Source organism: Oryctolagus cuniculus, chromosome 7, assembly GCF_964237555.1.
Source record: "Oryctolagus cuniculus chromosome 7, mOryCun1.1, whole genome shotgun sequence".
NCBI classification, from domain to species: domain Eukaryota; kingdom Metazoa; phylum Chordata; class Mammalia; order Lagomorpha; family Leporidae; genus Oryctolagus; species Oryctolagus cuniculus.
In genome coordinates this window covers 97,920,476-97,948,285 of record NC_091438.1, presented here as the reverse complement: position 1 = coordinate 97,948,285, position 27,810 = coordinate 97,920,476, and the positions used below count along the sequence as shown (strand labels likewise).

The 27,810-nt window shown below is 36.5% G+C and overlaps 1 protein-coding gene across 2 annotated transcripts in view; it reads right to left on the bottom strand.

Annotated features, from left to right (window-relative positions):
* The window catches only part of LRRIQ3 (leucine rich repeats and IQ motif containing 3), a 163,646-nt gene that overhangs the window by 102,538 nt on the left and 33,298 nt on the right, over positions 1-27,810 (bottom strand). For both annotated transcript variants that reach the window (XM_051856362.2, XM_051856361.2), the window contains exons 4-5: positions 22,870-23,003; positions 10,537-10,693 (exon numbers count right to left, since the gene is read on the bottom strand). In XM_051856362.2, coding sequence (XP_051712322.2) covers positions 10,537-10,693; positions 22,870-23,003 — 291 coding nt within the window. The remainder of the gene's footprint in view (positions 1-10,536; positions 10,694-22,869; positions 23,004-27,810) is intronic.

The following is a 27,810-nucleotide window of genomic DNA, read 5'->3' as shown; positions in this document are numbered from 1 at the left end:
GTAGGGTGCATGTGTCAGGAATCTATCCATTCCTGATAGGTTTCCCTGTTTGCTGGCATACAAGTCCTTGTAGTAATTTCTGATGATTCTTTTTATTTCTGTGGTGTCTGTTGTCACGTTTCCTTTTTCATCTCTGATTTTATTGATTTGGGTCTTTTCTTTTTTTAGTTAGTTGGGCCAATGGGGTGTCAATTTTGTTTATTTTTTCAAAAAACAGCTCCTCGTCTGACTGATTTTTTTGTAATGCTTTTTGTATTCCATCCTGTTGATTTCTTCTCTGATTTTAATTATTTCTCTTCTCCTACTAGATTTGGATCTGGTTTGCTGCAGGTTTTCTAGATCCTTGAGATGATTTGAAAGCTCATTTATTTAGTGCCTTTCCAATTTCTTGATGTAGACACCTATTGATACAAACTTTCCTCTTAACACTGCTTTTGCTGTATCCCATAAGTTTTGGTATGTTGTGCTGTTATTCTCATTTACTTCCAGAAAATTTTTGATTTCTCTTTTAATTTCTTCTATGACCCATTGTTCATTCTGGAGCATGTTGTTCAATCTCCATGTGTTTGCATATGCTCTAGGGATTCCTGAGTTGCTAATTTCCAACTTCATTCCTTTATGGTCCGAGAAGCTGCATGGTATGATTCTAATTCTTTTGAATTTGCTGAGACTTGCTTTATGGCCTAGTATGTGGTCAATCCTAGAGAAGGTTCCATGTACTGCTGAGAAGAATGTAAATGCTTTATGTGTTGGATGAAAAGTTCTGTAGATATCCATTTGTGCTATAGTGTCATTTAAATCTACTGTCTCCTTGTTGATCTACTGTCCTGTTGATCTGTCTATTTCTGAGTGTGGGGTATTGAATTCCCCCAGTACTATTGTACTGGGGTCTAAGTCTCCCTTTAAGTCCCTTAACAAATCTTTTAAATAAACCGGTGCCCTGTAATTAGGTGCATATACATTGATAATCATTATATCTTCCTGTTGAATTGATCCCTTAATCATTATATAGTGCCTCTCTTTGTCTCTCCTAAGAGTTTTTGTGGTAAAGTTTATGTTGTCCGATGTTAAGATGGCTACACCCGCTCTTTTTTCATTTCTGTTGGCATGGTATATCTTTTTCCAGCCTTTCACTTTCAGTCTGTATGCATCTTTGTTGGAAAGATGTGTTTCTTGTAAGCAACAATTAGATGGGGTTTGTTCATTAACCCAATCAGCCAATCGGTGTCTTTTAACTGGACAGTTCAGGCCATTAACGTTCAATGTGACTATTGATAAGTAGTAACTTTGCCCTGCCATTTGCCAAAGATATTTTCTAATATATGTTTTGAACTTCCTGGGATCTTTTGCGGTGAGGTTTCCTTCCTTTACCTTCTTTCATATTGATGACCGTGTTTCTGTGTTTCTGTGTACAACACATCTTTAAGCATCTTTTGCAGGGCTGGACGAGTGGCGACAAATTCTTTCAATTTCTGTTTGCTGTGAAAGGTCTTTATTTCACCTTCATTCACAAATGAGAGCTTTGCAGGATATAATATTCTGGGCTGGCAGTTTTTCTCTCGTAGTATCTGGGCTATATCTCGCCATTCCCTCCTAGCTTGTAGGGTTTCTGATGAGAAGTCTGCTGTGAGTCTAATTGGAGATCCTCTGAGAGTAATCTGACATTTCTCTCTTGCACATTTTAGGATCTTTTCTTTATGTTTCACTGCGGTGAGTTTAATTACAACGTGTCGTGGTGAGGATCTCTTTTGGTCGTGTTTATTAGGGGTTCTGTGAGCTTCCTGTACTAGGATTTCTCTGTCCTTCTCCAAACCTGGGAAATTTTCTGCTAATATCTCACTAAAAAGGCCTTCTAATCCTTTCTCCCTCTCCATGCCTTCAGGAACTCCTAGAACCGAATGTTGGGTTTTTTTAATAGTATCCTATAGATTCCCCACAATATTTTTTAAGATTTCTAATTTCCTCTTCTTTTCTTTGGTTTGACTGTATCTTTTCCTATTCTCTGTCTTCTAAGTCTGATATTCTCTCTTCTGCTTCACCCATTCTGTTTTTAAGGCTCTCTAATGTGTTTGTCGTTTGATCTATTGAATTCTTCATTTCATTATGATTTCTCATCACTATCACAGTTTCATGTTCTACTACTTGTTTCATTTCATTTTGATTCCTCCTTAATATTTCATTTTCACGAGAGAGATTTTCTATATTGTCCATTAAGGATTTCTGTAGTTTAAGAATTTGTTTTTGAGAACTTCTTAATGTTCTTATCAATTTTTTGAGATCTCCTTCTTGCATTTCTTCTATCTCATCATCTTCATAATCTTGATTTGGGGTGTCTTTTTCATTTGGGGCATCATAGTTTCTTCCTTGTTCTTGTTACCTCAGTTTCTGCATTTGTTGTTTGGCATATTGGAGATATTCTTTGGTTTCTTCACTGTGGTGTTTTTTCTCTTTATACTATGACTCTAGATTAAGTGGACTGTCTGCTTTTGATGGATCCTTAGAGGCTGTGATTGATGTGGCCAAAGAGCTCTGTTTGGTTCTTCTGGGTTAAGGGCGTAAGGGTGTGCCAAAGGTGACTCACCCAGATTGTTCTCTCACTCGCTCGTTTTTTGTTTTTGTTTTTTTTTTTTTTTTTGACTCAGTTGGGAAGTAATTCCACACAGCTGAGTGGAATTGAGGGTAGTTGATGTATGAAATCTGGCCCCTGTGGGTATTCGTCTGCTTACCCCTGGGACCACACAAAGAGTTTATGCAGCCCTCAGTGTGGTCTCAAATTTCTCCGCAGTCTCACACTGGGTTGCCAAGGTTACCGAGTTTGTGTACTCGTGAGTTCTCTCGCCCGCCCCTCAGATTTTCATAGCCTCAGTTCGTTAGCTCCACACTTTCACTAGGTCTTAACCTCCTGTTATTTCTCCCCACCAGAGTCAGTTTTTTCTGCTTAGCTAATGGTGGGCGCCGCTTTACATATGTAAAATGGTGCCTGCTCTTTGTCTTGCTCGGCTTTGTAAGGTGAGTGGAGAGAGAGGCTAATGTCCATGTCAGTTCCCCTTATTTATTCAATTTTTTCTCTCCTCCAGTCAGCCTGGTGAACTTTCCCCAGTGGGGCTTCAGGCCTCATTCCCTGTAGGCTCTTTTTGCCTTTCCCCGCCAATGTCTCGGGTTACCGAGGTTTTTGTCTCATCTCCCCTTCCAGCGCTGGCGAGCAGACTCTGCGGCTCAGTTTCTGCGGCTCAGCTTCCACGCGGTGGGCGACCTTGCTCTCCCCATAGGTCCTCCGTGTCACATCCACTAGATCCGGAAGAGTTTCCTCTGCAATTTTTTCCTGAGCCTTTTCCTGAGGCTACAGTAACTCCACTTTTATTAAACTATCTTTTCTTGAACTATCGGTGTGTGCCCTCACTATTCCACCATCTTGGCTCCACCCTCGCAAAGCAGTATTTCTAAATAAACTGAATCTTTCCCTTTCCTCTTACTCATCTCATTTTTCCAATAGCAAAAACAGAACTATGTCTCACCAAAGAAGATATACAACAGGCAAGTTAGTATATGAAATAATGCATATAATTAATGAATATATAAGTTAAAGCAACAACTACATATGTAATAAATGGCCAAAACCCAAAACACTGACAACACCAAAATCTGGCAATGATGTGAAGTAACAAGCACTCTTATTCTTTTTTAGTTTTAAAAAATGCATTTTAGAGGCAAGATTCAGAGCAAAACAGAGAGAGAGAATCTGAGAGACAGAGAGAAAGGAGAGAGAGAGACAGAGAGAAAGTGAGTTCCCATCTCCTGGTTCACTCCTTGATGTGTCTGCAACAGGGACTTAGTTAGGGCCAAAGACTGAAGCCAGAAATGTTACCCAGGTTTCTCAGGTGAGTGGCATGAAACCAATTATTTGAGCCACCACCACTACATTAGTAGGAAACTGGATTCAGGACCCAGCACCTAGATTCAAACCCATGTACTCTAATGTGGGAGGTTAGTGTCAACAACTATTTCAAATGCCTGCCCTTGCAAGATCACTTATTCACTGTTAGTGGGCACAAAATGGTGTAGTCACTTTGGGGGGCTCCACTTACACAAACCCCAGCAACTGTTTTCCTTGATATTTATACCCAAATATACTGTTTGCTTCTAATAACATGACATCCTAGAAAAGGCAAAACTATGAAAAGGGTAAATACATCAGTAGTTGCCAGGGATAAGGTGGGGAGAGAGGGATGAATGGGCAGAGTACAAACACTTTTTAGGGTAGTGAAACACTAATGTATGCATTTTGTTATGTATCTGTCAAACTCATGCAACATTTAACAGCAAGAGTGAACCCTAATATAAACTAGGGACTTAGAGTAACAATGAGGTGTCATTGTGGGTTCACTGGTTGTAAAAACTGTACTCCTGTATTGCAGGATGTCTATAGTGGGAAATGTTATATATGGGGGGATATGTAATATAAAGGAACTCTCTATACGTACCTCTGTTTTGCTGTGAACCTAAAAGTGCTATTAAAAAGTTAATAACAAAGAAGATATTTATGATGTGGCATATGATATAAAATAAAGGTTCTTGTAGATAACAGTTCTATACTCATGTTATAAAAATGTAGGTAAATGTTATAAAAATGTTATACTTATGTTATAAAATCTTTTTATTCATAATGCATATTTTATTTATTTTTATTTTGTAAACAAAACATATTTGGTTTAAAAAGTAATATAGGAATACTTATTCTATTTTATGGAATGAAGCTGACAATTCTCATATAAAATTAAAGCCAATTAAAATCTTTAATTTACAAAAAGACAAACTGACAGACAAAAGACTTTTCTAACAGTAAACTGCTTGAAAGAAATAATCACCTGAAGTTCTATCACTTTAATAACTACTATTAACATTTTGATAAGTATGCTTTAGGTTATTTTTTTCATGCACATGTGGTATAATTAAAAAGTTAATTTTTTTTATATTTTGGAGTCCTTATCAAGTTATAATAGAATAAAATAAGAACAGTTTCTCACGTTAAAAAGAGCAAAACTTAAGCCTTTAAGTAAGTATATTTAATAGTAATTAATGAAAATGATTCACAGGGAGATTTCTATTTGAGAACATTTTGTGTTGTTTTACAAAAATGGCCTTCAACATAAATTTATATAATTCCATCAGTTTTATTTATGGTAAAAATTAATCTTCAGAAGCAAGACAAAATCAATCAAAATATTCTACAGTGCAGCCAAATCATCAGTTCTACAACAAATCTTAATTTAGAAACAAGCTGGAATATTACATTAGATTATGTCAGATGTTTCCTGGTTCTATAGAATGCATGAAGGACTACTAGACAGGAACATTAATTTAGAAGTGCTTTGAAATAAGAAATCCCTTCTAGAGAAGTTGCATTGGATTACCCTATAGAGTATTTTGCTCTTTTTTTGTTTACCAGGAAGAACCAAGCACTCTCTCCAGAAGATGAGTCAAGACAAAGGATGAGAAATTCCAATCTCTGTGCCTCAAGGAGAAAGGGTATTGCTCATGTTCTACACTTGATCTTAGCCAAAAGGCCAAGCAGCAATTTTGCTCATGTTCTAATGAAAAGAGTAGACCTTGATTCTAGCAAGTGGACCACAAGAGGAGATAGAAACTCACAACCCAGAGTTGCTTTTTCTTTTCCCTTCATAAAGTTGAAGCAGTAAAGGTTTCCCATTCATCATTTTCTTCACAGATGTATTTGTCCTCCTTTCTCACACAGTGACTAACCATCTATGGAAGCCTCAGATGTGAGAAGTGGGTAGAGGCAGGGGAAAATAAGGGAGTCAAGCTGGTTCTGAAAAATATCATGGCAAGTTTCTCCCAGTCAATCCCAAATCTCTTTCATTTCTCTCACATTATATCCCTCTAAGTTCAATTTTTGAGTAGGAAATAAATGAAAAAAGCCCATACATGCCAACAAAGTATAGCTAATGGGGAAATATCTTACACTTCCTCTTAGATTACTATAATTTTACAAGGAATTTGGGAATAATAACATATTAGTAAGGAATTGCTGTGTTTGCTCACTCCTCATTATTTTCTTCAGTAGTCTCTGAGGAAAAGGACTGACTATGCCAAAGCAGATTTTTAAATAGTCTTGGATGTCTCAGCAAAATCCATCACAATACTATCTACATTTCTCCCCAATCTATCATAATGGTATCCAAGTTTCCAAAAAAGTGATCTAACGGATTCATCACTATAATGTTGCATCGAAGAGAGTCAAACATGCATAAGCAGCAATCACATTCTGACTAGTATCTGTAATCCATGGATAAGAGATACTCCTTTTGTTGCTATCATCAATTTCTTCCTATTCTGATACAGTTCCTTTTTATCAATTTCTTCCTCATGAATCCTGACTTTTGCTTTTATATGTGATTTTCTACTTATTCTTGCTCCATAAATTTGGATATTTATTTGGACATCCAGTTTTGCATTATAGCTTTTCCAAAGTCATGAGAAATTTTATAACATTTATTTGTTTGTTTATTATTTTTGAGGTAGAATTACAGAGAGAGATCTTGCCTCCACTGTTTCACTCCCAAAATGGCCAGGGTTATGCCAGTCCTGAGCCAGGAGCCTGGGATTCTATGCAGGTCTCCCAAATGGTGGGCAGGGCCTAAGTACTTGGGCCATCATCAGCTGTTTTCCGAGCCACATTAGCAGGGAGCTTAATTGGAAGTAGCACAGCCAGGAGGTGAATTGGTGCTCACTATAGGTGGTAGCTTAACCCACTACACCACAACACTGGCCCCAATTTTAAGGCCTTTAAATCAACAATATTTTATCCAAAACAAGGAACAGATTCAGACATTGATTAGTTCATTTACTGAATTGCTGAACTTTAAATTCTATTAGCAAATCCATCTATTGCCTTGCTTACATTATTTTTTTTAGAAATGAACTCTCAGTATTAAATGCTAATGTTTACTCACTCCCAGTGTTTTCCCTACTTCTTAACCCTTATAACTACCCCATGGGATCTACATTTTTTAGGTGTTCTCTGATATCAGTTTCTCTGATTAGTTTCTAAGAAATTCAACTTTAAGGCACAAAAACTATGTAAGTGAATGATAAAAATATTACAAAAAGTATATCAATCCAGTGAACTGAAGAGGAGACTATAAATTACCCAAAAGGAGACTGAAGGACATTTTACAGACCAGAAAGAGTAGTTAATGAAAACTGAATCTTAAAATTAAAATCAAATTATTTTAAGCAATTGAGCTGATGACAACTTATATAATGCTGTATGAATGGTAGCTGTAAAAAAATAAGAAAGCATAGGACAATGAATGTATTTTCACACAATGAAAGAATAGTTCTTAAAATTACATTAATAGTGAGGCCAGCACTGTGGCATAGCAGGTTAAAGCCACGGCCTGAAGTATCGGCATCCCATATGTGTGCTGGTTCGAGTCCCAGCTGCTCCACTTCCAATCCAACTCTCTGATAGGGCCTGGGAAAGCAGTAGAAGATGGCATCAGTCTTTGTGGCCCTCCACGCACATGGGAGACCTGGAATAAGCTCCTGGTTCCCGATTTCTTAGCGGCTCCGCTCCAGTCATTGCAGCCATTTGGGGAGTGAACCAGTGGATGGAATACCTCTCTCTCTCTCTCTCTCTCTCTCTGTCTCTACCTCTGTCTGTAACTGTCATTCAAATAAATAAAAATAAATTTTTTTAAAAAGTACATTAATGGTGATGTGGTTGGTAGAATTATTACTTGTGTGAGATAATTGAGAAAATACCTTATAATAAATATATTTTAACGTTCAAAATCCTGCCATGTCCCTCACAATGTTTTATTCTATGTAACTTCAGAGACATTAACTAAAGTTAATATTTATTTCTGTCATGTATATATAATAGTCATATGCCATAACACAACTCATATGCATATTCATATCCATATGTATTTATTTACCTTGATTATCAGCACATCCAAATTCAATATCAAAATACAACAATTTGGATATAAATATACAATCTTCACCGAAAGTCTCCTCTGTATAAAGCATATAGCAAGGCAGATGGGCCCAAGATCTCAGCCTAGTGAATTAAGATGCTGTTTCGGGGGCTGGCCTGTGGCTTAGCTGGTGAGGCTGCTACCTGCATCCCAGCGTTCCATGTGGGCAACAGTTCAAGTGCTGACTGCTCCACCTTTGATCCAGCTCTCTGCCATGGCGTGGGAAAAAATAGAAGATGGATTAAGTCCTTGGGCCCCTGCACCCACGTTGGAGATCCAGCAGATGCTGCTGGCTCTTGGCTTCAAATGGGTACTGCTCTGGCCACTTTGGCCCACTGGGGAGTGAACCAATGGATGGACAATCTCTCTCTCTCTCTCTCTTTCTCTCTCTCTGCCTCTTCTTCTCTTCTCTGTGTAACTCTGACTTTCAAATAAATAAATAAATCTTAAAAAAAAAAAAAAAAGATGCTGTTTGGGAGTTCCACATCCCATATCAGAATGCCTGGGTTCAATCCTGGCAGTGTTCCAGCTTCCTGCAAACGTGCATACACTCTGAGAAGCAGCTATGAAAACTCAAGCAGCTGGGTCACTGCTAAACATGAGGGAGATTGAATTGAATTCCTAAATCCTAGCTTTGACCTGGCCCAATCTCAGTTGTTCGGAGGTATTTGGAGAATAAACCAGGACATGGGATATATGTGTATGTGTGTGTGAGTGTGTGTGTGTATGTGTGTGTTATTGTCTGTCTCTCAAATAAATAAAATAAAGGAATAAAAAATTTTAAACAGCCGTTAGTATGCTTTGAAATCAATGAGCTCATACACTACACAGAAGGTTAAGAGACATTTCACATGAACTTTATAGTTTTTTAGAGCACACAGTTATCTGGAGCAAATTAATACAGTTGGCACAGAGTGTTGATGATGAAAAAGTTTTAAGTAGGATATATTTGCTTTTTGAATCTGCTTTTATTCAACAAATAACTTTTGTGAGATTTAAAGAATTGAAGATGTTCCTCTGCTTTGTCTAGAACACAAGTATGGCCCTCATTTACACTGAAATCAGACTAATGACAGTCTCAACTTTTTGCACTTCCTTCTTATCATATAAATGTAATGGAAACATTTGTAGTCCAGGGTACTCAGGAACAGGTACACATAGATAAGAATTTATCACAAACATAGTGTTTAGGAATTATAACAAGTTTACTCTATTTAATTCTACAACAATGCTGAATCTCCATATCTCCCATTACCTAATATCCAAATCTACACAAAATTCTAATGTTAGAAAAATTACAAAGTCTAGAGCCAGACGATCTAGAGGAAATTCCTAGATATGTTACTTAACTACATGACTTTTGATAAGTAAATTAACTTTTCTGTGGCTTAGGTCCTTAATAATAAAAAATACATAAAAATACCTGTCGATGGGATAGTATGGATTTATATACCACATGCAAAATATCTAACACAATGCCTGGTACACAGTAGACACTCAATACATGTTAGTAAATTTCTTTGTATTTTCATTGTGTCCTCAAGACAGTTTGTGATTTAATATGAAACATTAAATTAATGCTATGCTATAAATAGAAATGTCAATCTCTAAAAATCTTTGTTTTCAACCACTGAAGAGTAGTTTATATAATTATAACACATAAAAATAAATAAAATGAAGTAACATATGCAAAACATGTATTATAAAATAGTTGTGGTGAGAGTTATTAATGTACCACAAAAGTACTTCTGTACTACATTTTTATCCTACGTTTCTCACAGCAAGAGATTCTAAGGTAGACTATTTTTTTTATCAGGAAAAAAAAAACTTTTATTGTCCCCTTTAAGGTGACTATTATATGTATGTAATGAGAGCTGTAAGAAAATAAAATGTTGGGGAGTAAATTATTTTCTTTTTTTTTGAATTTCCTTATTTTTTAACTTTTATTTAATGAATATAAATTTCCAAAGTACAGAATATTGATTACAATAACTTCCCCCATAACGTCCCTCCAACCCGCAACCCTCCCCTTATCCACTCCCTCTCCCCTTCCATTCATATCAAGATTCATTTTCGATTCTCTTTATATACAGAAGATCAGTTTAGCATACATTAAGTAAAGATTTCAACAGTTTGCTCCCACACAGAAACATAAAGTGAAAAATACTGTTTGAGTACTAGTTATAGCATTAGATCTCAATGTACAGCACACTAAGGACAAAGATCCTACCATGGCCTTGTCTAAAAATGATCAGAGTCAGTGAACTCAGGGGGCTTCCATAGCCTTGGCAACTCATGACAAGAGCCTAGGGTGATTACTGATGCCATAAACAAGAGTGTCAATTTGTTAAGTCAACAACAGGAGTCACTGTGCACTTACTCCTCATGTAGGATCTAAGGTAGACTATTAACAATGTACTAGAAGATATTTATGAGAAATGAAAAATATCTTGAAAATTCTATGTAAAATTATAACTCTAGTATTTTTAAGTAAAAATATTTAAAAGAGAATTAATTCACCAATTATACTTACATATTTCCAATGAGCAAGGTTTGCTTTTATATTAGTTTCAGGCTGGTAAACAACATCTCTAATGAGTTTATCTTCATGTGTTTCAGTTACATAAATCCATTTTGCTTCATATTCTCTAATAATTTTTGGATGATGTCTTCTATGCAAAAACAAGGGGCTAAATATAAGGGGGAAACATTCATTACCTGTTTTAGCCCAAAAATTCTAAAAATTAACAAATTATATGAATTCATTTCCACATGAAAAATGGCAGTAAATTTAATGTAATTTTTTAAATTTTATTACTGCATAATACTATTTAGGGACAAAAATTTCTTCATCAACATTGATCAAGATGAATGAGTACTGAGAAATTTTCACAGCTATGAATCCAAAACCAATTCTGTACTTACAGATCAGTGTGCATTTTAAAATGCAATTGCAGGGGAAACATGACCAAATTATCAATAGAAATACAAGACAATCAGTGTAAACTCTTGTATTCTTTTCACTTCAGTGAAGAAGCAACATTTTAATGTAGTAATAGTAATTATTATATCACAAAAATTATATTTTGACTACATTACCAACACTAGAAAAATACTCTAGAGAATTACAAAATACAATAAGCCATAAAACAAACTTAAAATTAATATTAGCCACAGTAAATAAGGCAATGGAACACAAGTGAGATGAATTTTTAATACTTTGCCTTGTTTATTCAGTATGAGTATATCCAAAATATTATCTAATGAATGCTACCTATGAATTAAATCAGAATTAATGGTAAAAATACTAAATATTTCCAATCTAATAGGGGAAAAGTTATTAAATAAGTGAATAGACCCATAAATAATTGTAGGACACAGTTAATTCTACCAACATGAGAAGTGGGAATATTGGAGGATCAAAAACGGAAAAGCTAAGAAAAATGCTGGAAGAAATAATGACTAAAAAATTCTGAAACCTGGTATAAATACATTGATCTACACAATAATGAAGCACAATGAACTATAAATAGAATAAACAAAAAGGTCTTCATCTAGACACAACATAGTATAACAACTGAAATCTAAGGACAAATAAAAAATATTGGAAAATAGTAAGAAAAAAATGACTGGACACATATATGGGAATCTCCATGAAATATCTTAGTGATTTCTTCTCCTGGTCTCCCATTTTAAAAAATGGGAATCAAAGGCAGTACTATGATTTAGTAAAACTGCTAGAAGAAAAACTCAAAGATACACACATGCACACACATACACAGGGAAAGAGAGTGAGAAAAAGAGTAAGAGAGAGAGAGAGAGAATTCAATGGAGAAAGAGCTGTCATTCAATGGTTCTCTCCTCACAGCCTACAACACCTAAGGCTAACCTGGGACCAATATCGGGAGCCAGAAGCCAGAAGCCAGGAATGCAATCCAGGTCTCCCACATGGGTGGCAGGAGTTCAATTACTTGAGCCATCATGGCAACCTTCCAGGGTCTGCATTGGCAGGAATCTGGAGTAAGGAGCAAGAGCCAGGAATTGAACTCAGTCCCTCTTATGTGGGATGCAGGCAACCTAACTTATAAGTTAAATACCCATGCCCTCAAGCAAGAATCTTAAATCCAGCAAAGTATCCTTTATAATTGAAGGTGAATGATTAGATTTCTAAGATCAATAAAAACTGACAGAATCTACTTCCAGTAAATATGCCTTATGAAAGGAAGTTCTCTTAAAGATGAAGGCAAGTGATTTTTGACAGTAATTCGATATTAAAAATGTTAAATTTTAATTATTTTTATTCCAGAACTATTTATGTGATTGTTTCTTAATTAACAAGGAAATTTTGGCATCTTTCAGGATTCATTTCAAATTTAACCGAAGAGAATCTGAACTTCAAAAACCGCTTTCTGAAAATATAGGAATTCTGTAAAGGCTGAGTGAGGATGCAAACAGCAAGCAACAGTTTTAAGACTAGAAATTGACTGAAGGCATATATCAAAAGGAAAATTATTTATTGAAGAATAGAATTAAATGTCAGAACTGAGAAATCAGAGCATGTAAGCCTGGGGTTGCTCTTATTAGCAGCAGGCCACCCCACCCCCAGCAACCTACTTGGAACAAAAAGTCATACTATGGCATAGAAGACTAGAAGGACAGACAGTTTCATGGCTAGAGGAGGATAGCTTTTATTTGGAACTGAGAATAGGATATTGTTAGAAATAGCTCAATAGTGGGCCGGCGCCACGGCTCACTAGGCTAATCCTCTGCCTGCGGTGCTGGCACACCGGGTTCTAGTCCCGGTCAAGGCACCGGATTCTATCCCAGTTGCCCCTCTTCCAGGCCAGCTCTCTGCTGTGGCCAGGGAGTGCAGTGGAGGATGGCCCAAGTGCTTGGGCCCTGTAGCCCATGGGAGACCAGGAGAAGCACCTGGCTCCTGCCATCAGATCAGAGCGGTGCACTGGCCGCAGCACACCTGCCGCGGCAGCCATCAGAGGGTGAACCAATGGCAAAGGAAGACCTTTCTCTCTGTCTCTCTCTCTCACTGTCCACTCTGCCTGTCAAGAAAGAGAGAAAGAAAGAAAGAGCTCAATAGCAAAGAACCAGGGTGTTTTTAACAATGCAGTTATCCTGCAGTATTGATATACAATAGAGCAAATAATAAACTGAGACAATCCACATATTAAGAGGAACAATGTGAGGTATGAGATCACCTAAAAGAGTCTTCATAAGATAACACAATCTCTGACGGCCTTTTTGAAATGCTCAGGAGAAGGCTGGCGCCGCGGCTCAATAGGCTAATCCTCCACCTAGCGGCGCCAGCACACCGGGTTCTAGTCCCGGTCAAGGCACCGGATTCTGTCCCGGTTGCCCCTCTTCCAGGCCAGCTCTCTGCTGTGGCCAGGGAGTGCAGTGGAGGATAGCCCAGGTGCTTGGGCCCTGCACCCCATGGGGAGACCAGGAGAAGTACCTGGCTCCTGCCTTCGGATCAGTGCGGTGCACCAGCTGCAGTGCACCAGCCGTGGCGGCCACTGGAGGGTGAACCAACGGCAAAAAGGAAGACCTTTCTCTCTGTCTCTCTCTCTCACTATCCACTCTGCCTGTCAAAAAAAAAAAAAAGAAATGCTCAGGAGAGATGTGAGCGCTTCCTGGAAAGCTCTTCACATGGGCTAAACGTGAATCCTTGTGAGAATAGATACTAAAACATGGGTCAGACCTGCAAACTTCTTGAACTATGAATTTATTCTCCAAGTATATAGATTCATCACCAAATGATAGAAACTTGAGTGATACAAAGGTTTAAGACATACCATCTGATCAAATGTTATGTATCCAAGCTGTGGGATGTTAAAAGTTAATAAACGGATTAATATTAATGGTTAATAGATTAAGGATCAAGAAAATTTAATTGTGGGTCTGAGGGTGGGTCTATTGGGATGATTAGACTGCATTAAATGACTGGGAAGGAACAACATCATCAAATCACAAAATTTGTATGAGGTGAGGTCACTTAGAAGGTAGATGTTGTGGCTTTCCATGTAACCATTCTTCCATACCTGCCCCACTACTGCCAGACTCCAAGGTGGCAGACTGATGAAGCTACTTGATCTTGGACTGTGAACCTTCAAAACTGAACCTGCAATAAACTTCTTCCTCCTTAAGTATCTTTTCTCAGGTATGTGTTATGTTGTAATCTAACACCTAACCAATGACCTAATGGAAACATAAAGAATATCCTAGGGACCAGGGCTGTGGGGTGGTGGGTTAACGCCCTGGCCTGAGGTGCTGGCATCCCATATGGGCGCTGGTTTGAGACCCGGCTGCTCCACTTCTGATCCAGCTCTCTGCTAATGACCTGGGAAAGCAGTAGAAGATGGTCCAAGTCCTAGGGCCCCTGCACCCACGTGGGAGACTCGGAAGAAGCTCCTGGCTCCTGGCTTCAGATTGGCGCAGTTCTCGAAGTTGCTGCTGATTGGGGAGTGAACCATCGGATGGAAGACCTCTCTCTCTCTCTCTCTCTCTGTAACCCTGACTTTCAAATAAATAAAAAAATCTTTAAAAAGAATATTCTAGCCAATAACCACAGAGCCTATTTTTTCAACCACATGTGAAGAAAATGACTCATAAGGCAAAACCTAATAAAATTCAAAGACAAAATACTGAAATCATACACAGCATCCTCCTTTACTCACTGGCTGTATCAGCTTTTCTCACAGGCTATAGTTTGCCAACCACTGATCTAATTATATGTATATGTATACGTACACATGCACATAAGCTCTCACACACACACAAACACACACACTGACAAGAGGAAGACTTCAAAAAGATCATGGAAAATGGAATCAAAATATCATAAGAGGGGTAGTGCTGAGGCATAGCAGGTTAAGCTCTACCTGTGGTGCTGGCATCCCATGTGGGTGCTGGTTCAAATCCCAGCTGCTCTACTTCCTATCCAGCTCCTTACTAACAGAACTGGGAAAGCAGCAGAAGATGGCTCAAGGACTTAGGTCCCTGCACTCACATGGGAGACCCAGATAAATCTCCTGGCTCGTGGCTCCTGGCTCCAGCCTGGCCCAGTCCCAGTCAATGCAGCTATTTGGCGATTGAAGCAGCAAATGGAAGATCTCTGTGTCTCTCCCTCTCTCTCTGTAACTCTTCCTTCAAATAAATAAATAAATGTCTACACCGGCGCTGCGGCTCACTAGGCTAATCCTCCGCCTTGCAGCGCCAGCACACCGGGTTCTAGTCCCGGTCGGGGCGCCGGATTCTGTCCCGGTTGCCCCTCTTCCAGGCCAGCTCTCTGCTGTGGCCAGGGAGTGCAGTGGAGGATGGCCCAGGTGCTTGGGCCCTGCACCCCATGGGAGACCAGGAAAAGCACCTGGCTCCTGGCTCCTGCCATCGGATCAGCGCGGTGCGCCGGCCGCAGCGCGCCGGCCGCGGCGGCCATTGGAGGGTGAACCAACGGCAAAAAGGAAGACCTTTCTCTCTGTCTCTCTCTCTCACTATCCACTCTGCCTGTCAAAATAAATAAATAAATAAATAAATGTCTTCAAAAATATATATATCATGTGAATTTCCCATGAAGATTTTGAAGCACCCTCTCCCCTATGTGATATATGTGTGTGTATATAACAAATTTAATAGCAATTACATTAAAAATTAGAAATGTTTTAGCTACAGTATTCTAGAGATCCTGTACCAGTCTTGTTTATTACAATAATATGGTTTAGGTACACAAAAACAAACTTCATATACATTTAATACATCTTGGAATCCTGCCATTTTGGCTGCCTTACTAATACATCATTATCACTAATGTATGGATGACTTAAAGGAACAGAAATTTTTAAGCAAGTGTTGCACCCTGAACACTTTTTTTCTTTGACGGAGTCTTGGCTTTGCTTTGCCTCTCATTGCTGCTCATTTCCCAAGCCTATTTATGATAGCTTCCTAAATTTGTTGTGCTCTTCATGGATAAACTTCCAAAAATTGTATCATTGCCCAAGCATTTAGAGTTACTTCTGCTATTTGCAAGTAACAAAACATTTGTCTTATTCCCTCCGGTGTTGCAACAACAGAGTAGCACAAATTGCATGATTTATAAAGAACAGAGATTAATTTCTGGCAGTTCTAGAAGCAGACAAGTCCAAGATCAAGGGACCATATTGGGTGAGGGCATTCTTGCTGCATTATAACATGGCAGAAGGCAACACATTTTTATATATTCTTTGATAAACAATGAAATATTCTAGAATACCACTCAATCATAAAAAAGAATAAAATCCTATCTCTTCCAAGAAACCATAATGGAAACCATAATGCTTAGAGAAATAATCCAATCCCCAAAAGACAAGTACCATATATTTTCTCTACATAGGAATGAAATGGACATCTTGTGATTTGATTATTGTTTTTAGCCCTTTGTTTATACTCCTGTGGAACTGTGGTCTTTAATACGTTTTATGTGTTGAATTAAGTCTGTGATCACAGAGTGGATGAAAATGTTTTTGTAAAAATTAAAGAAAAAAAGGAAAGGAAGGAAGGAGGGGGATTGAGGGAGGTAGGGCTAAAGTTAGAATTCTAACTTTAGCCGGCACCGCAGCTCACTAGGCTAATCCTCCGCCTGCGGTGCTTGCACACCGGGTTCTAGTCCGGTCGGGGTGCCGGATTCTGTCCCGGTTGCAGTGGAGGATGGCACAAGTCCCTGGGCCCTGCACCCACATGGGAGAGCAGGAGAAGCACCTGGCTCCTGGCTTCGGATAAGTGCAGCGCATCAGCTGCAGAGGCCATTGTGGGGTGAACCAACGGAAAAGGAAGACCTTTCTCTCTGTCTCTCTCTCTCACTGTTCACTCTGCCTGTCAAAAAAAAAAAAAGAATTTTAACTATAAAATACATGAAATCGGGGGCTGGCACTGTGGTGCAGTTGGTTAATCCTCCACCTGCAGTGCCGGCATCCCATATGAGTGCCAGTTCTAGTCCTGGCTGGTCCTCTTCCGATCCAGCTCTCTGCTAATGGCCTGGGAAAGTAGTAGAAGGTGGCCCATTGGGCCCCTTGCACCGTGAAGGAAGCCTGGAGGAGGCTCCTGACTCCTGTCTTCAGATTGGCTCAGCTCCAGCCGTTGCAGCCATCGGCTGGGGAGTGAACCAGTGGGTGGAAGACCTCTCTGTCTCTCCCTCTCACTGTCTATAACTTTACCTTTCAAATAAATAAATAAAATTTTTTAAAAAGTACATGAAATCTGTTCTCTTAACATAATAAAAATTTTAAAATGAAGACTCTAAAGACATTCCTTATAAATAAAAATTGTAAGCTATTTCTCAACATCAGATTAGTAGACAATAACATAGGTTGCTACTATCACACTCATAGTAGAGAATAATAATTTTATCTTAAAATGCTAGTTTTAGAATTATCCGATGTCCAGCATAATATCCAGTAAATGAGATAAAAGTATCAAAACTCTTAAGGCCTTAATTAAAAGTATATGCAGTGTTGATTAAAATAAAATGAATCAGGTGCATCTTTACTTTTAAATGACTTAAAGTTTGTAAATACCTTTTTCATGAAACATTTAATCAAAAGTAGACAATAATATTTTTCTTTCAGTTTATTTTAATGTTATAGTAATTTTAGTATATAAAATACATGACAATGATTATAATCACTACTTGAGGTATTATAGAAGCATCAACAATTTACTCTTTTAATGAGGTCCCCCAAAAAAATGTTAAAGGAATTATCCACAGAAGACCTGTGCTTAAGATATTTTGCTAATTGTATAGTAGTTAAGCCCCTGCAGGAATTTTGTATGCTATTTAAAAATTCATTAAGTATATTTCTAGTAGGCTTACTCATCAGCTGGTATCTTTTTGCCTTACAAAAGGAAGAATTCCCAATTTTAAATGGCTTAAACACAAATGACAATTTATTATCTCTCAAAACTGAAAAATCCATGGAAGGGATCCAGACTTTGTGTGACACTAACTCCATGTCTCTGGGTTTCTTGTGGCTCACTTCTTCCATGTGTCATTTCTTCCCCCAGGGAAGTATCTGTTGCTCTTATGTTTTAATAATGAGCATGAGGATCATCCAAAAGAAAGAAAATGGATAAAACATGACTATAAAAAAAGTTATGCTTTCTCTTCTTCATTGGATCACACTCAAATAAATCCTATGGCCAGGGAATTAATATGAGCTGATGGTTAAAAAAAAAATCCTTTAGATTTATTTTTATTTTTCTTACTTTATTCTACTGACCCATGTCAATTACAATGTTAAAAGAACAGTACTAACCATCACCATTCTTGCTTGGTTCCTGATCTCCAGAAGAAAAATTCTAATAGTTCACATTTTTTTGTTAATAGTGTGGTAAAAGAGATATTATAAGATTAAAGAAGTTTCCTTCTGATTCAAGCTTGCTAAACTTTTCTTTTTATCTTAAATAAGTCCTGAATTTTATCAGCTGATTTTTGTGCAAATATTGAAGTGATTTTTATGCTGAAGTCCTCACTTTACAAAGCATTGTGTTAAGGAGACTGTGTATATCGTAACTGTGTCCCCATTTTGCAGAGTCCTGTGGGCTATTACTTTTCTACCATTGAACATCATTCCACAAACTTAGTGTCTGGGGTGAACTTGTATCTGAAGACTCAGGAGGATAGTTCATTTCCAAGCTCATTCCAGTTGCTGGCAAAATTAAGTTATTTGCTTAGGACTCCTATATCACAAAAATTACTCTGGTTTTCCTTGTATGTGGTATTCTCCACATTCAAGACAGCAAAAGTGGCTCAAATCCCTCTTGTGCTTTGAATTTCTCTGATGTCCTGTTCCACAAACAGTCAGAGAAAAAAGTTTTTTAAGTGCTCATGTGATTAGAATAAACCTATTTACATATTGAGGTCAACTGATTAATAAGTAATTTTAATTACATCTATAAAATATCAAATAGTAACACCAGGAAGCAAAGACCATGTGGGCCACCATGGAATTCTGCCCATTCCATGTGAGATGAGATCAAATGAGGTCAAATCTCAAGTATCTTGGGACCATGCAAAGACATAACTGTTTCACAATTTGAGCAAGTTTCAGTAAATGTGATATTGCACAACCTGTGGAATGCCTTTGGTGTTATTGTTGCTTTTTATTCTGCTAATGAGATAGATTTTCAAATGCTAAACCAACCCCACATTCTTGTAATAAACTTATATTGGTAATCAGGTATTATTCTCTTTATATAACACTAAATATGATTTTCTAGATTTTTACATGATTTTTACATGTATATTCTTTAGACTAGCATGCAATTTCTTTCTTGTAATATCCTTATCATAGTTTTGCTATCAAGGTTTTGCTGACTTCTCAAAATTGTGTTTCTTTTATTATTTGAAATTTTTCTGTAAAGTGATATTGTAGCTCCCTTAAATGTACAGAATCCATCAGTAAAGTCATTTAGCCTTGAACTCTCTTCATCGGAAGGATTTTAATGAAGGATTATATTTTTTAATGTATGTCAGACTATTCAGATTTTTTGTTTTTTTCATTTGTCAATTTGACAATTGTGGTTTTTTTCAAGGAATTTGTCTCTTTACATTAAAAAGTATCAAATAATTTCATATAAAGTCAGATATATCCCTTGGAAAAAGGTTCTAGAAGATCTGAGCAAAACAGTTCCATGGCCATCATATACTGTAAATTTGAGCTGTATTTAAATAAAGATATGAATTGTATTGAATATGTTATTGACAATAGTACGCAAACAGCAATTCTGAAACTATTTGGCAAGTATTGTAGGATTAAATTACTGAACAAAATTCTTGATGATGTTGGCAACTAGAATTCTCATGGTAGAAGGAAAGTATAATGTTGAATGAAGGCAGTGAAGAACGCTCCGTGTTGAATTGGAATTCATGAAATTTAAGTGGAATCATTCTGAGAAAAGTAATCTGTTTTTCCATTCTGTCTGCTAAACTGGCCTAGGAGCCATGATACCCTAGTAGCAAGGGTATCAAAATCCTAGTTTACAAATATCATACCATACTAAAAAGACTAGAGCATTCTGAAATAGTTAACAGGGTTATGGAAAGAAAAGGAAAAAGAACATGGAATTTGAAATAGATTAAACATTGGAACCTAGCATTTGCAGATTTTACATAAACAATTTCATCTCTTCTTAATAGATCACATATGTCCAACACAAAATGGCCACCTGATATTTAATACCTTTCCCAAACTCTCCACAAACTTTAAATTTTCAATCCCTCATTTGCAAAACAGAAGTACAGGGCAAATTCAAAAGCTCTGCTGTAGTAAATGAGAGATAATGTGGACTAAAGTTAATTAAATATGATTCTTTTTATATACTGTACAGTCAGTAAATGTTTCCTATTTTATTTTCTATGTTTTTCTCTTTTTCACAACCCATTAAGTCAAATGATAATTCTGCCTAGGCCCAAATATAGTTGCCCATAGCTTTAGGAGGCTGCCAATTGGATTGCAATATCTCATTCTAAAAATAAAAATGTACTTCCCATATACTCTATCATCCATATTGAAAATAATATAATTCTAAAAGATAATAACATTAATCATTACAATTTTATAAATTTAGGTTATATATAATATTTCAAGGTTGTGTATATTTCAAGTAATTTAAGTGAAAAATTTTAACAAGGTGCCAAATATTTGCATGTTGGGGTGATAGACATTTCTCTTGGCTAAAAACAGACATTAGAGTGGACTAACAATTTGGACCCCTAAATTGTGGGAATCCTTAGATGCCTCTCAAGGTAGCATTGCATGTTTCCCAATTTTTGCTTTTCACTTTCCTGTTGATAAATCCAGAATACTCTTCTGATTTCAGCTCCCGCAGTTCATCAATTCAGCAAATATATCTTGAGTACCTAACATGTTGTTAGCATTATTATATGCTAGAGTTACAGCATAGAAAACAAATAGAGATGTAGTACTTGTATGTCATAGATCTCAGAGTACATCTGGAAATGCAGATAATTAGAAAAAACTGCAACACAGTATGGTGAGTGCTTGTAATAACAGTTAGGAAAGACACTGCAAGGGTAAATGTCCAAGACATTTGTCCTAAGAAAACTGGGAGCCACTAGAAGAATCTAAGTTTATGAACAAAATCATTAGATTTATATGTTTGAAAGGTTGCTTTGTGCATGCTGTGGAAATGTAATAGGAAAGGAGTAAGAAATCTAGGGAAAGTCCTCACAGAGTCAAATAATGCAGACATGTATAACAAAAAATAATATTTTTAAATAGCTGATGAAAAGAATGTAATATCCATTTTTGCTAGGTGCTATGTGAATTATATTCATTATCTCAATCCCCACTAGTAAATAGAAAAATAAGTACTGTTATTATCCTATACTTTTTATTTTACAGATGAGGAAACTGAAATTCTGAGTAGTTAAGTAATGAGCGTATTGGAACAGAGCTTTACAGAGAGAAAAAACTTAAAACAGTCTGTTTTGTATTTGTACTGTCATATATTATCACAGACATCTCACTCCATAACTCATTCAAACTCTTTTCATACTTTCTGAGTTTTGGGAAATTGTTTCCATGAACAAGGTTTTCATCTTAAGTTACATAAATATTGGAGGGAGCCTCAATTTTAAAAATAAAAATTCAATTTCCAGGAACATAAATTAAAAATAAGGCCCTTTAATTAGATGCTTATTTCATATCACGTACAGACCAAATTTAAACATAACATATAAGATAGAAATAATATTTTAGTAAATATGTACCTGTCGGCAACTGCCTGCTTTTTTTCCACATTCTTTATTCCATTTGTGAATTCATTCCCTCTCTTACTTTAACCCAGGATTGGAAAGTATATGGAACTACTTCCTCAGAAATTACAGCCACTGTATTGATCTCAGTTTTGCTATGTATTCCTCAAATTTGCTTCCGTCAGAACTACTGCCACTTATGCCTTAGCATATACAGCTAATAAAGGAAAACATTCTCTGCTTTACCATAGGTTGTTGAATCTCATTTTGGTGGAACTTACTATATAGCTTCCTCAGGAAAAGCCCATTGTCCTACTCTAGGTCTATTTTAATCCTACCTTTTAAGGTTAAATTTCATTGCTATCTTCTCAACTTTATCATTTAGTAACTGAGAATAAGGTAAATGAAAATGCTGACTTATTTTTATATGTTTGATATTTGGCAAAACTGAGACATACAAATCAGTGACAAAATATCCTATTGTTTCTCGCAAAGAACAATGTTGAAAGAGTTTGGCAAGTAAAGTTTTCCTTTATTTACAAGTTCACCTACTGCAAAAGAATGCCAAGAATAAGAAGGAAAGGAGACAACTAACTAAAGGTAAGATATACTGATGTGGTACCATGTCTTTGCAAAATTTTCTTCATATTTAAACAAATTGCAAAATTCTCATATTATATCTTTGTTTCATGGTTTATATACTTATTGAATCCTGTTATATAGTTCACGTTTTACATTTCTATTACATGAAAAATTCAATGTGTTTTTGATTGGTAACTTTTAGATAAAAATATCAATGATTATGCTTAATACACAGGTACTTTGAAAAGTTTGTGGAAAATGAAATTAAAAGATAAGTTCTGGTCAGAGAATATTAAAAACTATGCATATTTTTTCATAATACACACTTTCCATGAATGATTTAAATATCAATTAAATTATATTATATATTACTATAGAGTGTATAGTGTTTTCCTTAAATCTAGACTATTTTGATAGAGAATCATTATGATAGAAAATATAAGTACAAATTATTGGAGAACTGACTTTTCAACATTGATTTTCTTATTTCAATATTCAAATGGTAAAGAAAATAAAGCATACCGCAAAGATTTTCTTACTAAGAATCCACGTATCCATCTTTGAACAATCAAAACTGGTGAAGTATGAGCCAAAATTTCATTAATTTTTGAAATGGTATATTTAATATTATCAATTTCATCTTCATAGGTTGCTCCCTGTATAAATAAAATATATTTGATAATTTTTATGTGTAATAGAAGTATTTCCAAAACATAATTTAAATTGGTATGAGTGAATTAAAACATTCATAAGTATCTAATAGGCATTAACAGTTCAATAGATACATTTTTGTATCAATTTTGTTAGAAAAAAGATCAAGAATTAGTAGCATTGAACAATTTCAATTTCCTAGACAAATCAAGATTATTTTCTTTAAATTTATTTGAAAGAGAGAAAGAGAGGTAGCAACAGAAAGATGCCTCATGTGCTGATTCAGTCATAAATGTCCACACCAAAGTCTCGTGCCAGGGAATCAATCTGGGTCTCCCATGTAGGTTTTGGGGACTTAACTACTAGAACTGCCACATGTTGCCTCCCAGCATACACAGCACCAAGAAGCTGAAATTGGAAATAGTACCAGGACTGGAACCCAGGCACTATGATTTGGCATGCTTGTACCCTGAGTGACATAATTTTTTTTTTTTTTTTTAATTTGACAGGTAGAGTTAGACAGTGAGAGAGAGAGACAGAGAGAAAGATCTTCCTTCCGTTGGTTCACCCCCCAAATGGCCGCTATGGCTGGAGCCATGCCTATCCAAAGCCAGGAGCCAGGTGCTTCCTCCTGGTCTCCCATGCGGGTGCAGGGCCCAAGGATCTGGGCCATCCTCCACTGCACTCCCGGGCCACAGCAGAGAGCTGGACTGGAGCCAAGTGAGCCACAGCACCGGCCCCCCTGAGTGACCTCTTAAGTGCTATGCTAAACACTTAGCCCACAAGGCAAGATTTTTAATGATGACTTTCTCCATTCAAAGTATGGCATGTTTTCCCACATTTATGAAAACTAAAAGTTGATCTGAACATGAAATAGTAACTACTAAAGCCTAGGATTTGGTGGAGGGAATTAGAGGAACATTGTATAATGGGTATTATATTACAGTTATAGAAGGAGTAAGTTCCTAGTGTTACATAGTGCACTGGTGTAACTCCAGTTCAAAATAACCTATTATATATTTTCTAAGCAAATAGAAAAAAGGAACTTGAAATCTACAATCATAAATAATGACAAAGAGAGGTAAACATTAAGTGTTCTGATTTCATAATTACACTTTATATACATTTATTGAAAGGTCATATAATACACCATAAATATGTATATTTGTAAATTTTTAAAATTATCAATGTTTGAAGTGTTAAAATGCTAACTGACTTGATTTGCTCTTCACACATCAAATGTGTTCACTTATCACACTATATGCCACAAATGTGTACAATAAAAATTTAAAAAAAAGATTCTTCTCCCAATCTAATAACATATATGTAAAATTTTGATAATAATCATCCTAATCTCTGACTGGTAATGACACAAGCAGATTTTCAGTGGAATTCTATTCTAAAAGTACTCCGTGGATCCTCATAAAAAGTGATCAATATTATATTTACAAAATAACTTGCAGTAGTTCAAAATTGTATCATTGCTTAACTAGAATGTTGGATACTTTTAAAAGAATACATCAACTTTCCTTGGGAAATATATCCTATATTGCCTTTAAGGAATATCTCCATATCTGCAAGTTTTTTGATTTAAAATCACAGACTCACTGTATCTCATGGACCACTTAACTCACTAGAAATAAGTTGCTATGTTTTGAATGTGAGAGAATGCATTTTAAAGCAGACAATGACATTGTGTATATGGCACCTATACTACAGATTATCAATGTGACAGCATTCAAAACAAACTCTTTTCCTGCAGCACATGCTATCAGCTAGAAATAAAAACCCACAAAGGGTTGCAAATTAGTGCTACTTTAGATTTATACTTTCAAATATCCTTTAAGGATTAGCCAAGTTCTTTACTTGGCTCCATCTTGCTTCCATTCACAAGAGTAGCCTCTGCAAATCTTAAAACTTTCAAATCCTTACCCTAGAGCTTCCTAAACAGTCTGTACCCTTTTGCACAGAGAATATAAGACCATCAAGTCTGACCTCCGTCAACTAACCTCTCTTTATTCCCTGCTATTTATATTCCTATCTAAAGTGAGTATAAATGCCTCCTATTCTTCTTCCCACCTATTCTGTGCTCTTTGTCACTGTTATGAGTTCCATCTCCCTCCATTTTAAATTACTTCTCCTCTACTCATCTATGGGTATGACATACCTAAATCATCTTTAAAATGAACATATACAAATAAGCACATATACCACAAGCCTTCAAACTTTATATGTCTTTTATTATTAAGAGTTCAAATTCCTGAAATAGAATTCACGTTACCCTTGCCCTTCTAATAGCTCAGTCCACAGTTTCTATTATCCTAAGAGAATTACTCTTACAGAATTGTTATAGAACATTTCTTCCTCAAAATCCTTTGTATTCTGTACAATATTCTTCCTAGTTTTTCTATAACTTTTGTTTACTTCTGGATTTTTCAAAGACAATATTCATACCCTATTCATTACTCAAATGTAACACTGAAAGAATCCTCTCCATTTGTCTCCTTTCAACTTGTACATACTCCAGTGATTCCACAGTTTCAACATTCACTTTGTGTTGATTGATGTCAGATTTCTATCTTTAGGCTGACCTCTTCCTTGTGCTAGAGAAAAGCATGGTTAAGCTGAGATCTAATTAAACTCAACTTTCCCAAACAAAAATCTTCTTTCCCAACCTGCTTTCTCAAGAACGCTACCTCAGTGAATTTTACTACTGTACATAGTTAGCCCAGAAATCTGGAACTACCTTAGGCTCTCTTTCTCTTATGCTACCTGATATCCAAATATTACGAGATTAGCATATTCAGTGTCCAAAATATCTAAATGAACTAGTTTTCTTAAATACTCTGCCATTGCTTTATCTCATGTTTTTATCACTTCTTCCCTCACTTACTAAAAACCGCGAACTGATGTTTGATTAATTCTTGTTATTCCATTCTTTCTATAGTATTCACTACTGCTGTAATGAATATCCCAAATACAAGTCTGATGATATGGCATCCTTATTTAACATATTAGTGGCACAGCCTTGAAAGATTAATTACTGGGGTGTGCATTTGCCATAGTAATTAGGATGCCACTTGGGTCATCAGCATCCTCTATCAGAGTGCCTGGGTTTAGGTCCCAAATCCACTCACGATTTTAACTTCCTGCAAATGTGCACTCTGTGAGGTAACAGGTGATGGTTCAAGTAGTTGCATCCCTGATGCAGTTATGGTAGATATGGATTGAGTTCCTGGCGTTGGCCTGGCCCAGCTCTGGCTGTTGCAGGTATCTGGGGAGAGAACCAGCAGATGGCATATCCAGCTCTGTCTGGCTATCTCCCTCTCACTGTCACCCTGCCTTTCAAATAAATAAACATTTAAACAAATTTTAAGAAGATTATAAGACCAGCATTGTGGAACAGCTGGTTAAGCCTCAATCTGTGATACCAACAACCCATATCAGAGCACCATTTGAGTCCTGGCTACTCTGCTTCCAATCCAGCTGCCTGCTAATGTTACTGTGAAAACAGAGGATGATGTTCCAAGTACTCGGGGGAGCATTGTCATCCATGTAGGAGACCCAGATGGATCTTTGGGTTCCTGGTTTCGGTCTGGCCAAACCCTGACCATTGCAGTCATTTGTGGAGTGAACTAATGGATGCAAAATCTCTGTGTATGTGTGTGTGTGCTTACTCACTCGCTCTCTCTCTCTCTCTCTCATTTGTCTCCAAGTAAAAAATAAGTTTTCTTTAAAAAATGGAAAAAGCAATTACAAATTGCTTGACTTGTCACACAATACCCTTGATCAAGTTCCTTCCTACTTTTCAATCTCATCTCCATTCCATTCACCTTGCAAACAATATCTTCCTCTCCCATAATATACAACTATTTACACTCCTGGAAACCATCTGATAAACCTCAATGCCTATTACAGATCTCTTTTCCCTTTTTTTGAACTAGCCTTCTTCATTGTTTCATTATCTTAGTATTTTACACTCAATTACTTCCTCTAAGAAGTCTTTCTAGACTTTGATCTGAGTTCAGTATCCTTCTACAATATCCTGTGCAACAATTCATTCCATTATCAATTGAGTATTACATCAATAAGGGATCACCATTGTTGGTGTCCATATTTCATTTGACAGTATCAATCCATTTACTATGATAAATCAATTCTTTCACTTTGTTGCCATGATACCACAGTCCTAATTTTTCTACCATTTTCATATTTATTTCTCATTCTGTTTTGCTGGATTCCCCTTCTTCTGCAAGCCATTTAACATTTTGATAACCTAGGTTTCCCTCTTTTTACATCTCTATTTTCTAGCACACCTCAGTTGATCACCTTCCTTGCTGTATCTTACAGCCTCACATAAGCAGATTACCCACATAGTTATACCTCCAGTCAAGAGTTATCTATTAAATTATAGACACATGAAATGAACTCCCAATTCCATTTCTCTACCTAAATGTCAAAAACTTAAATAATTACCTCTCTCATTTAAACCAATCCATACCTCATACTATATTATTTATACGGTCATTAAACTATTCTTCATCTTGTCAACTAAGTAATAAACCCATATTACTCTTTCTGTCTCCCTTGTTGCTAATAAACCACCAAATTCTATCAAGCAAAATTCTCTTCAATATATTTCCTATGCTCTTTATAACCTCTACTAATTTATTAAATCAGACCTTCTAAGCTAGGGCCTTAACTATTGTCATAGACTCCACACCAATTACCCTTTATTCAGTTAAAATTTTCTAATTTCGAGGCCATTAGAATAGTATGGTCTCTAGCACCTTAAATTATTTTTTTAATGAA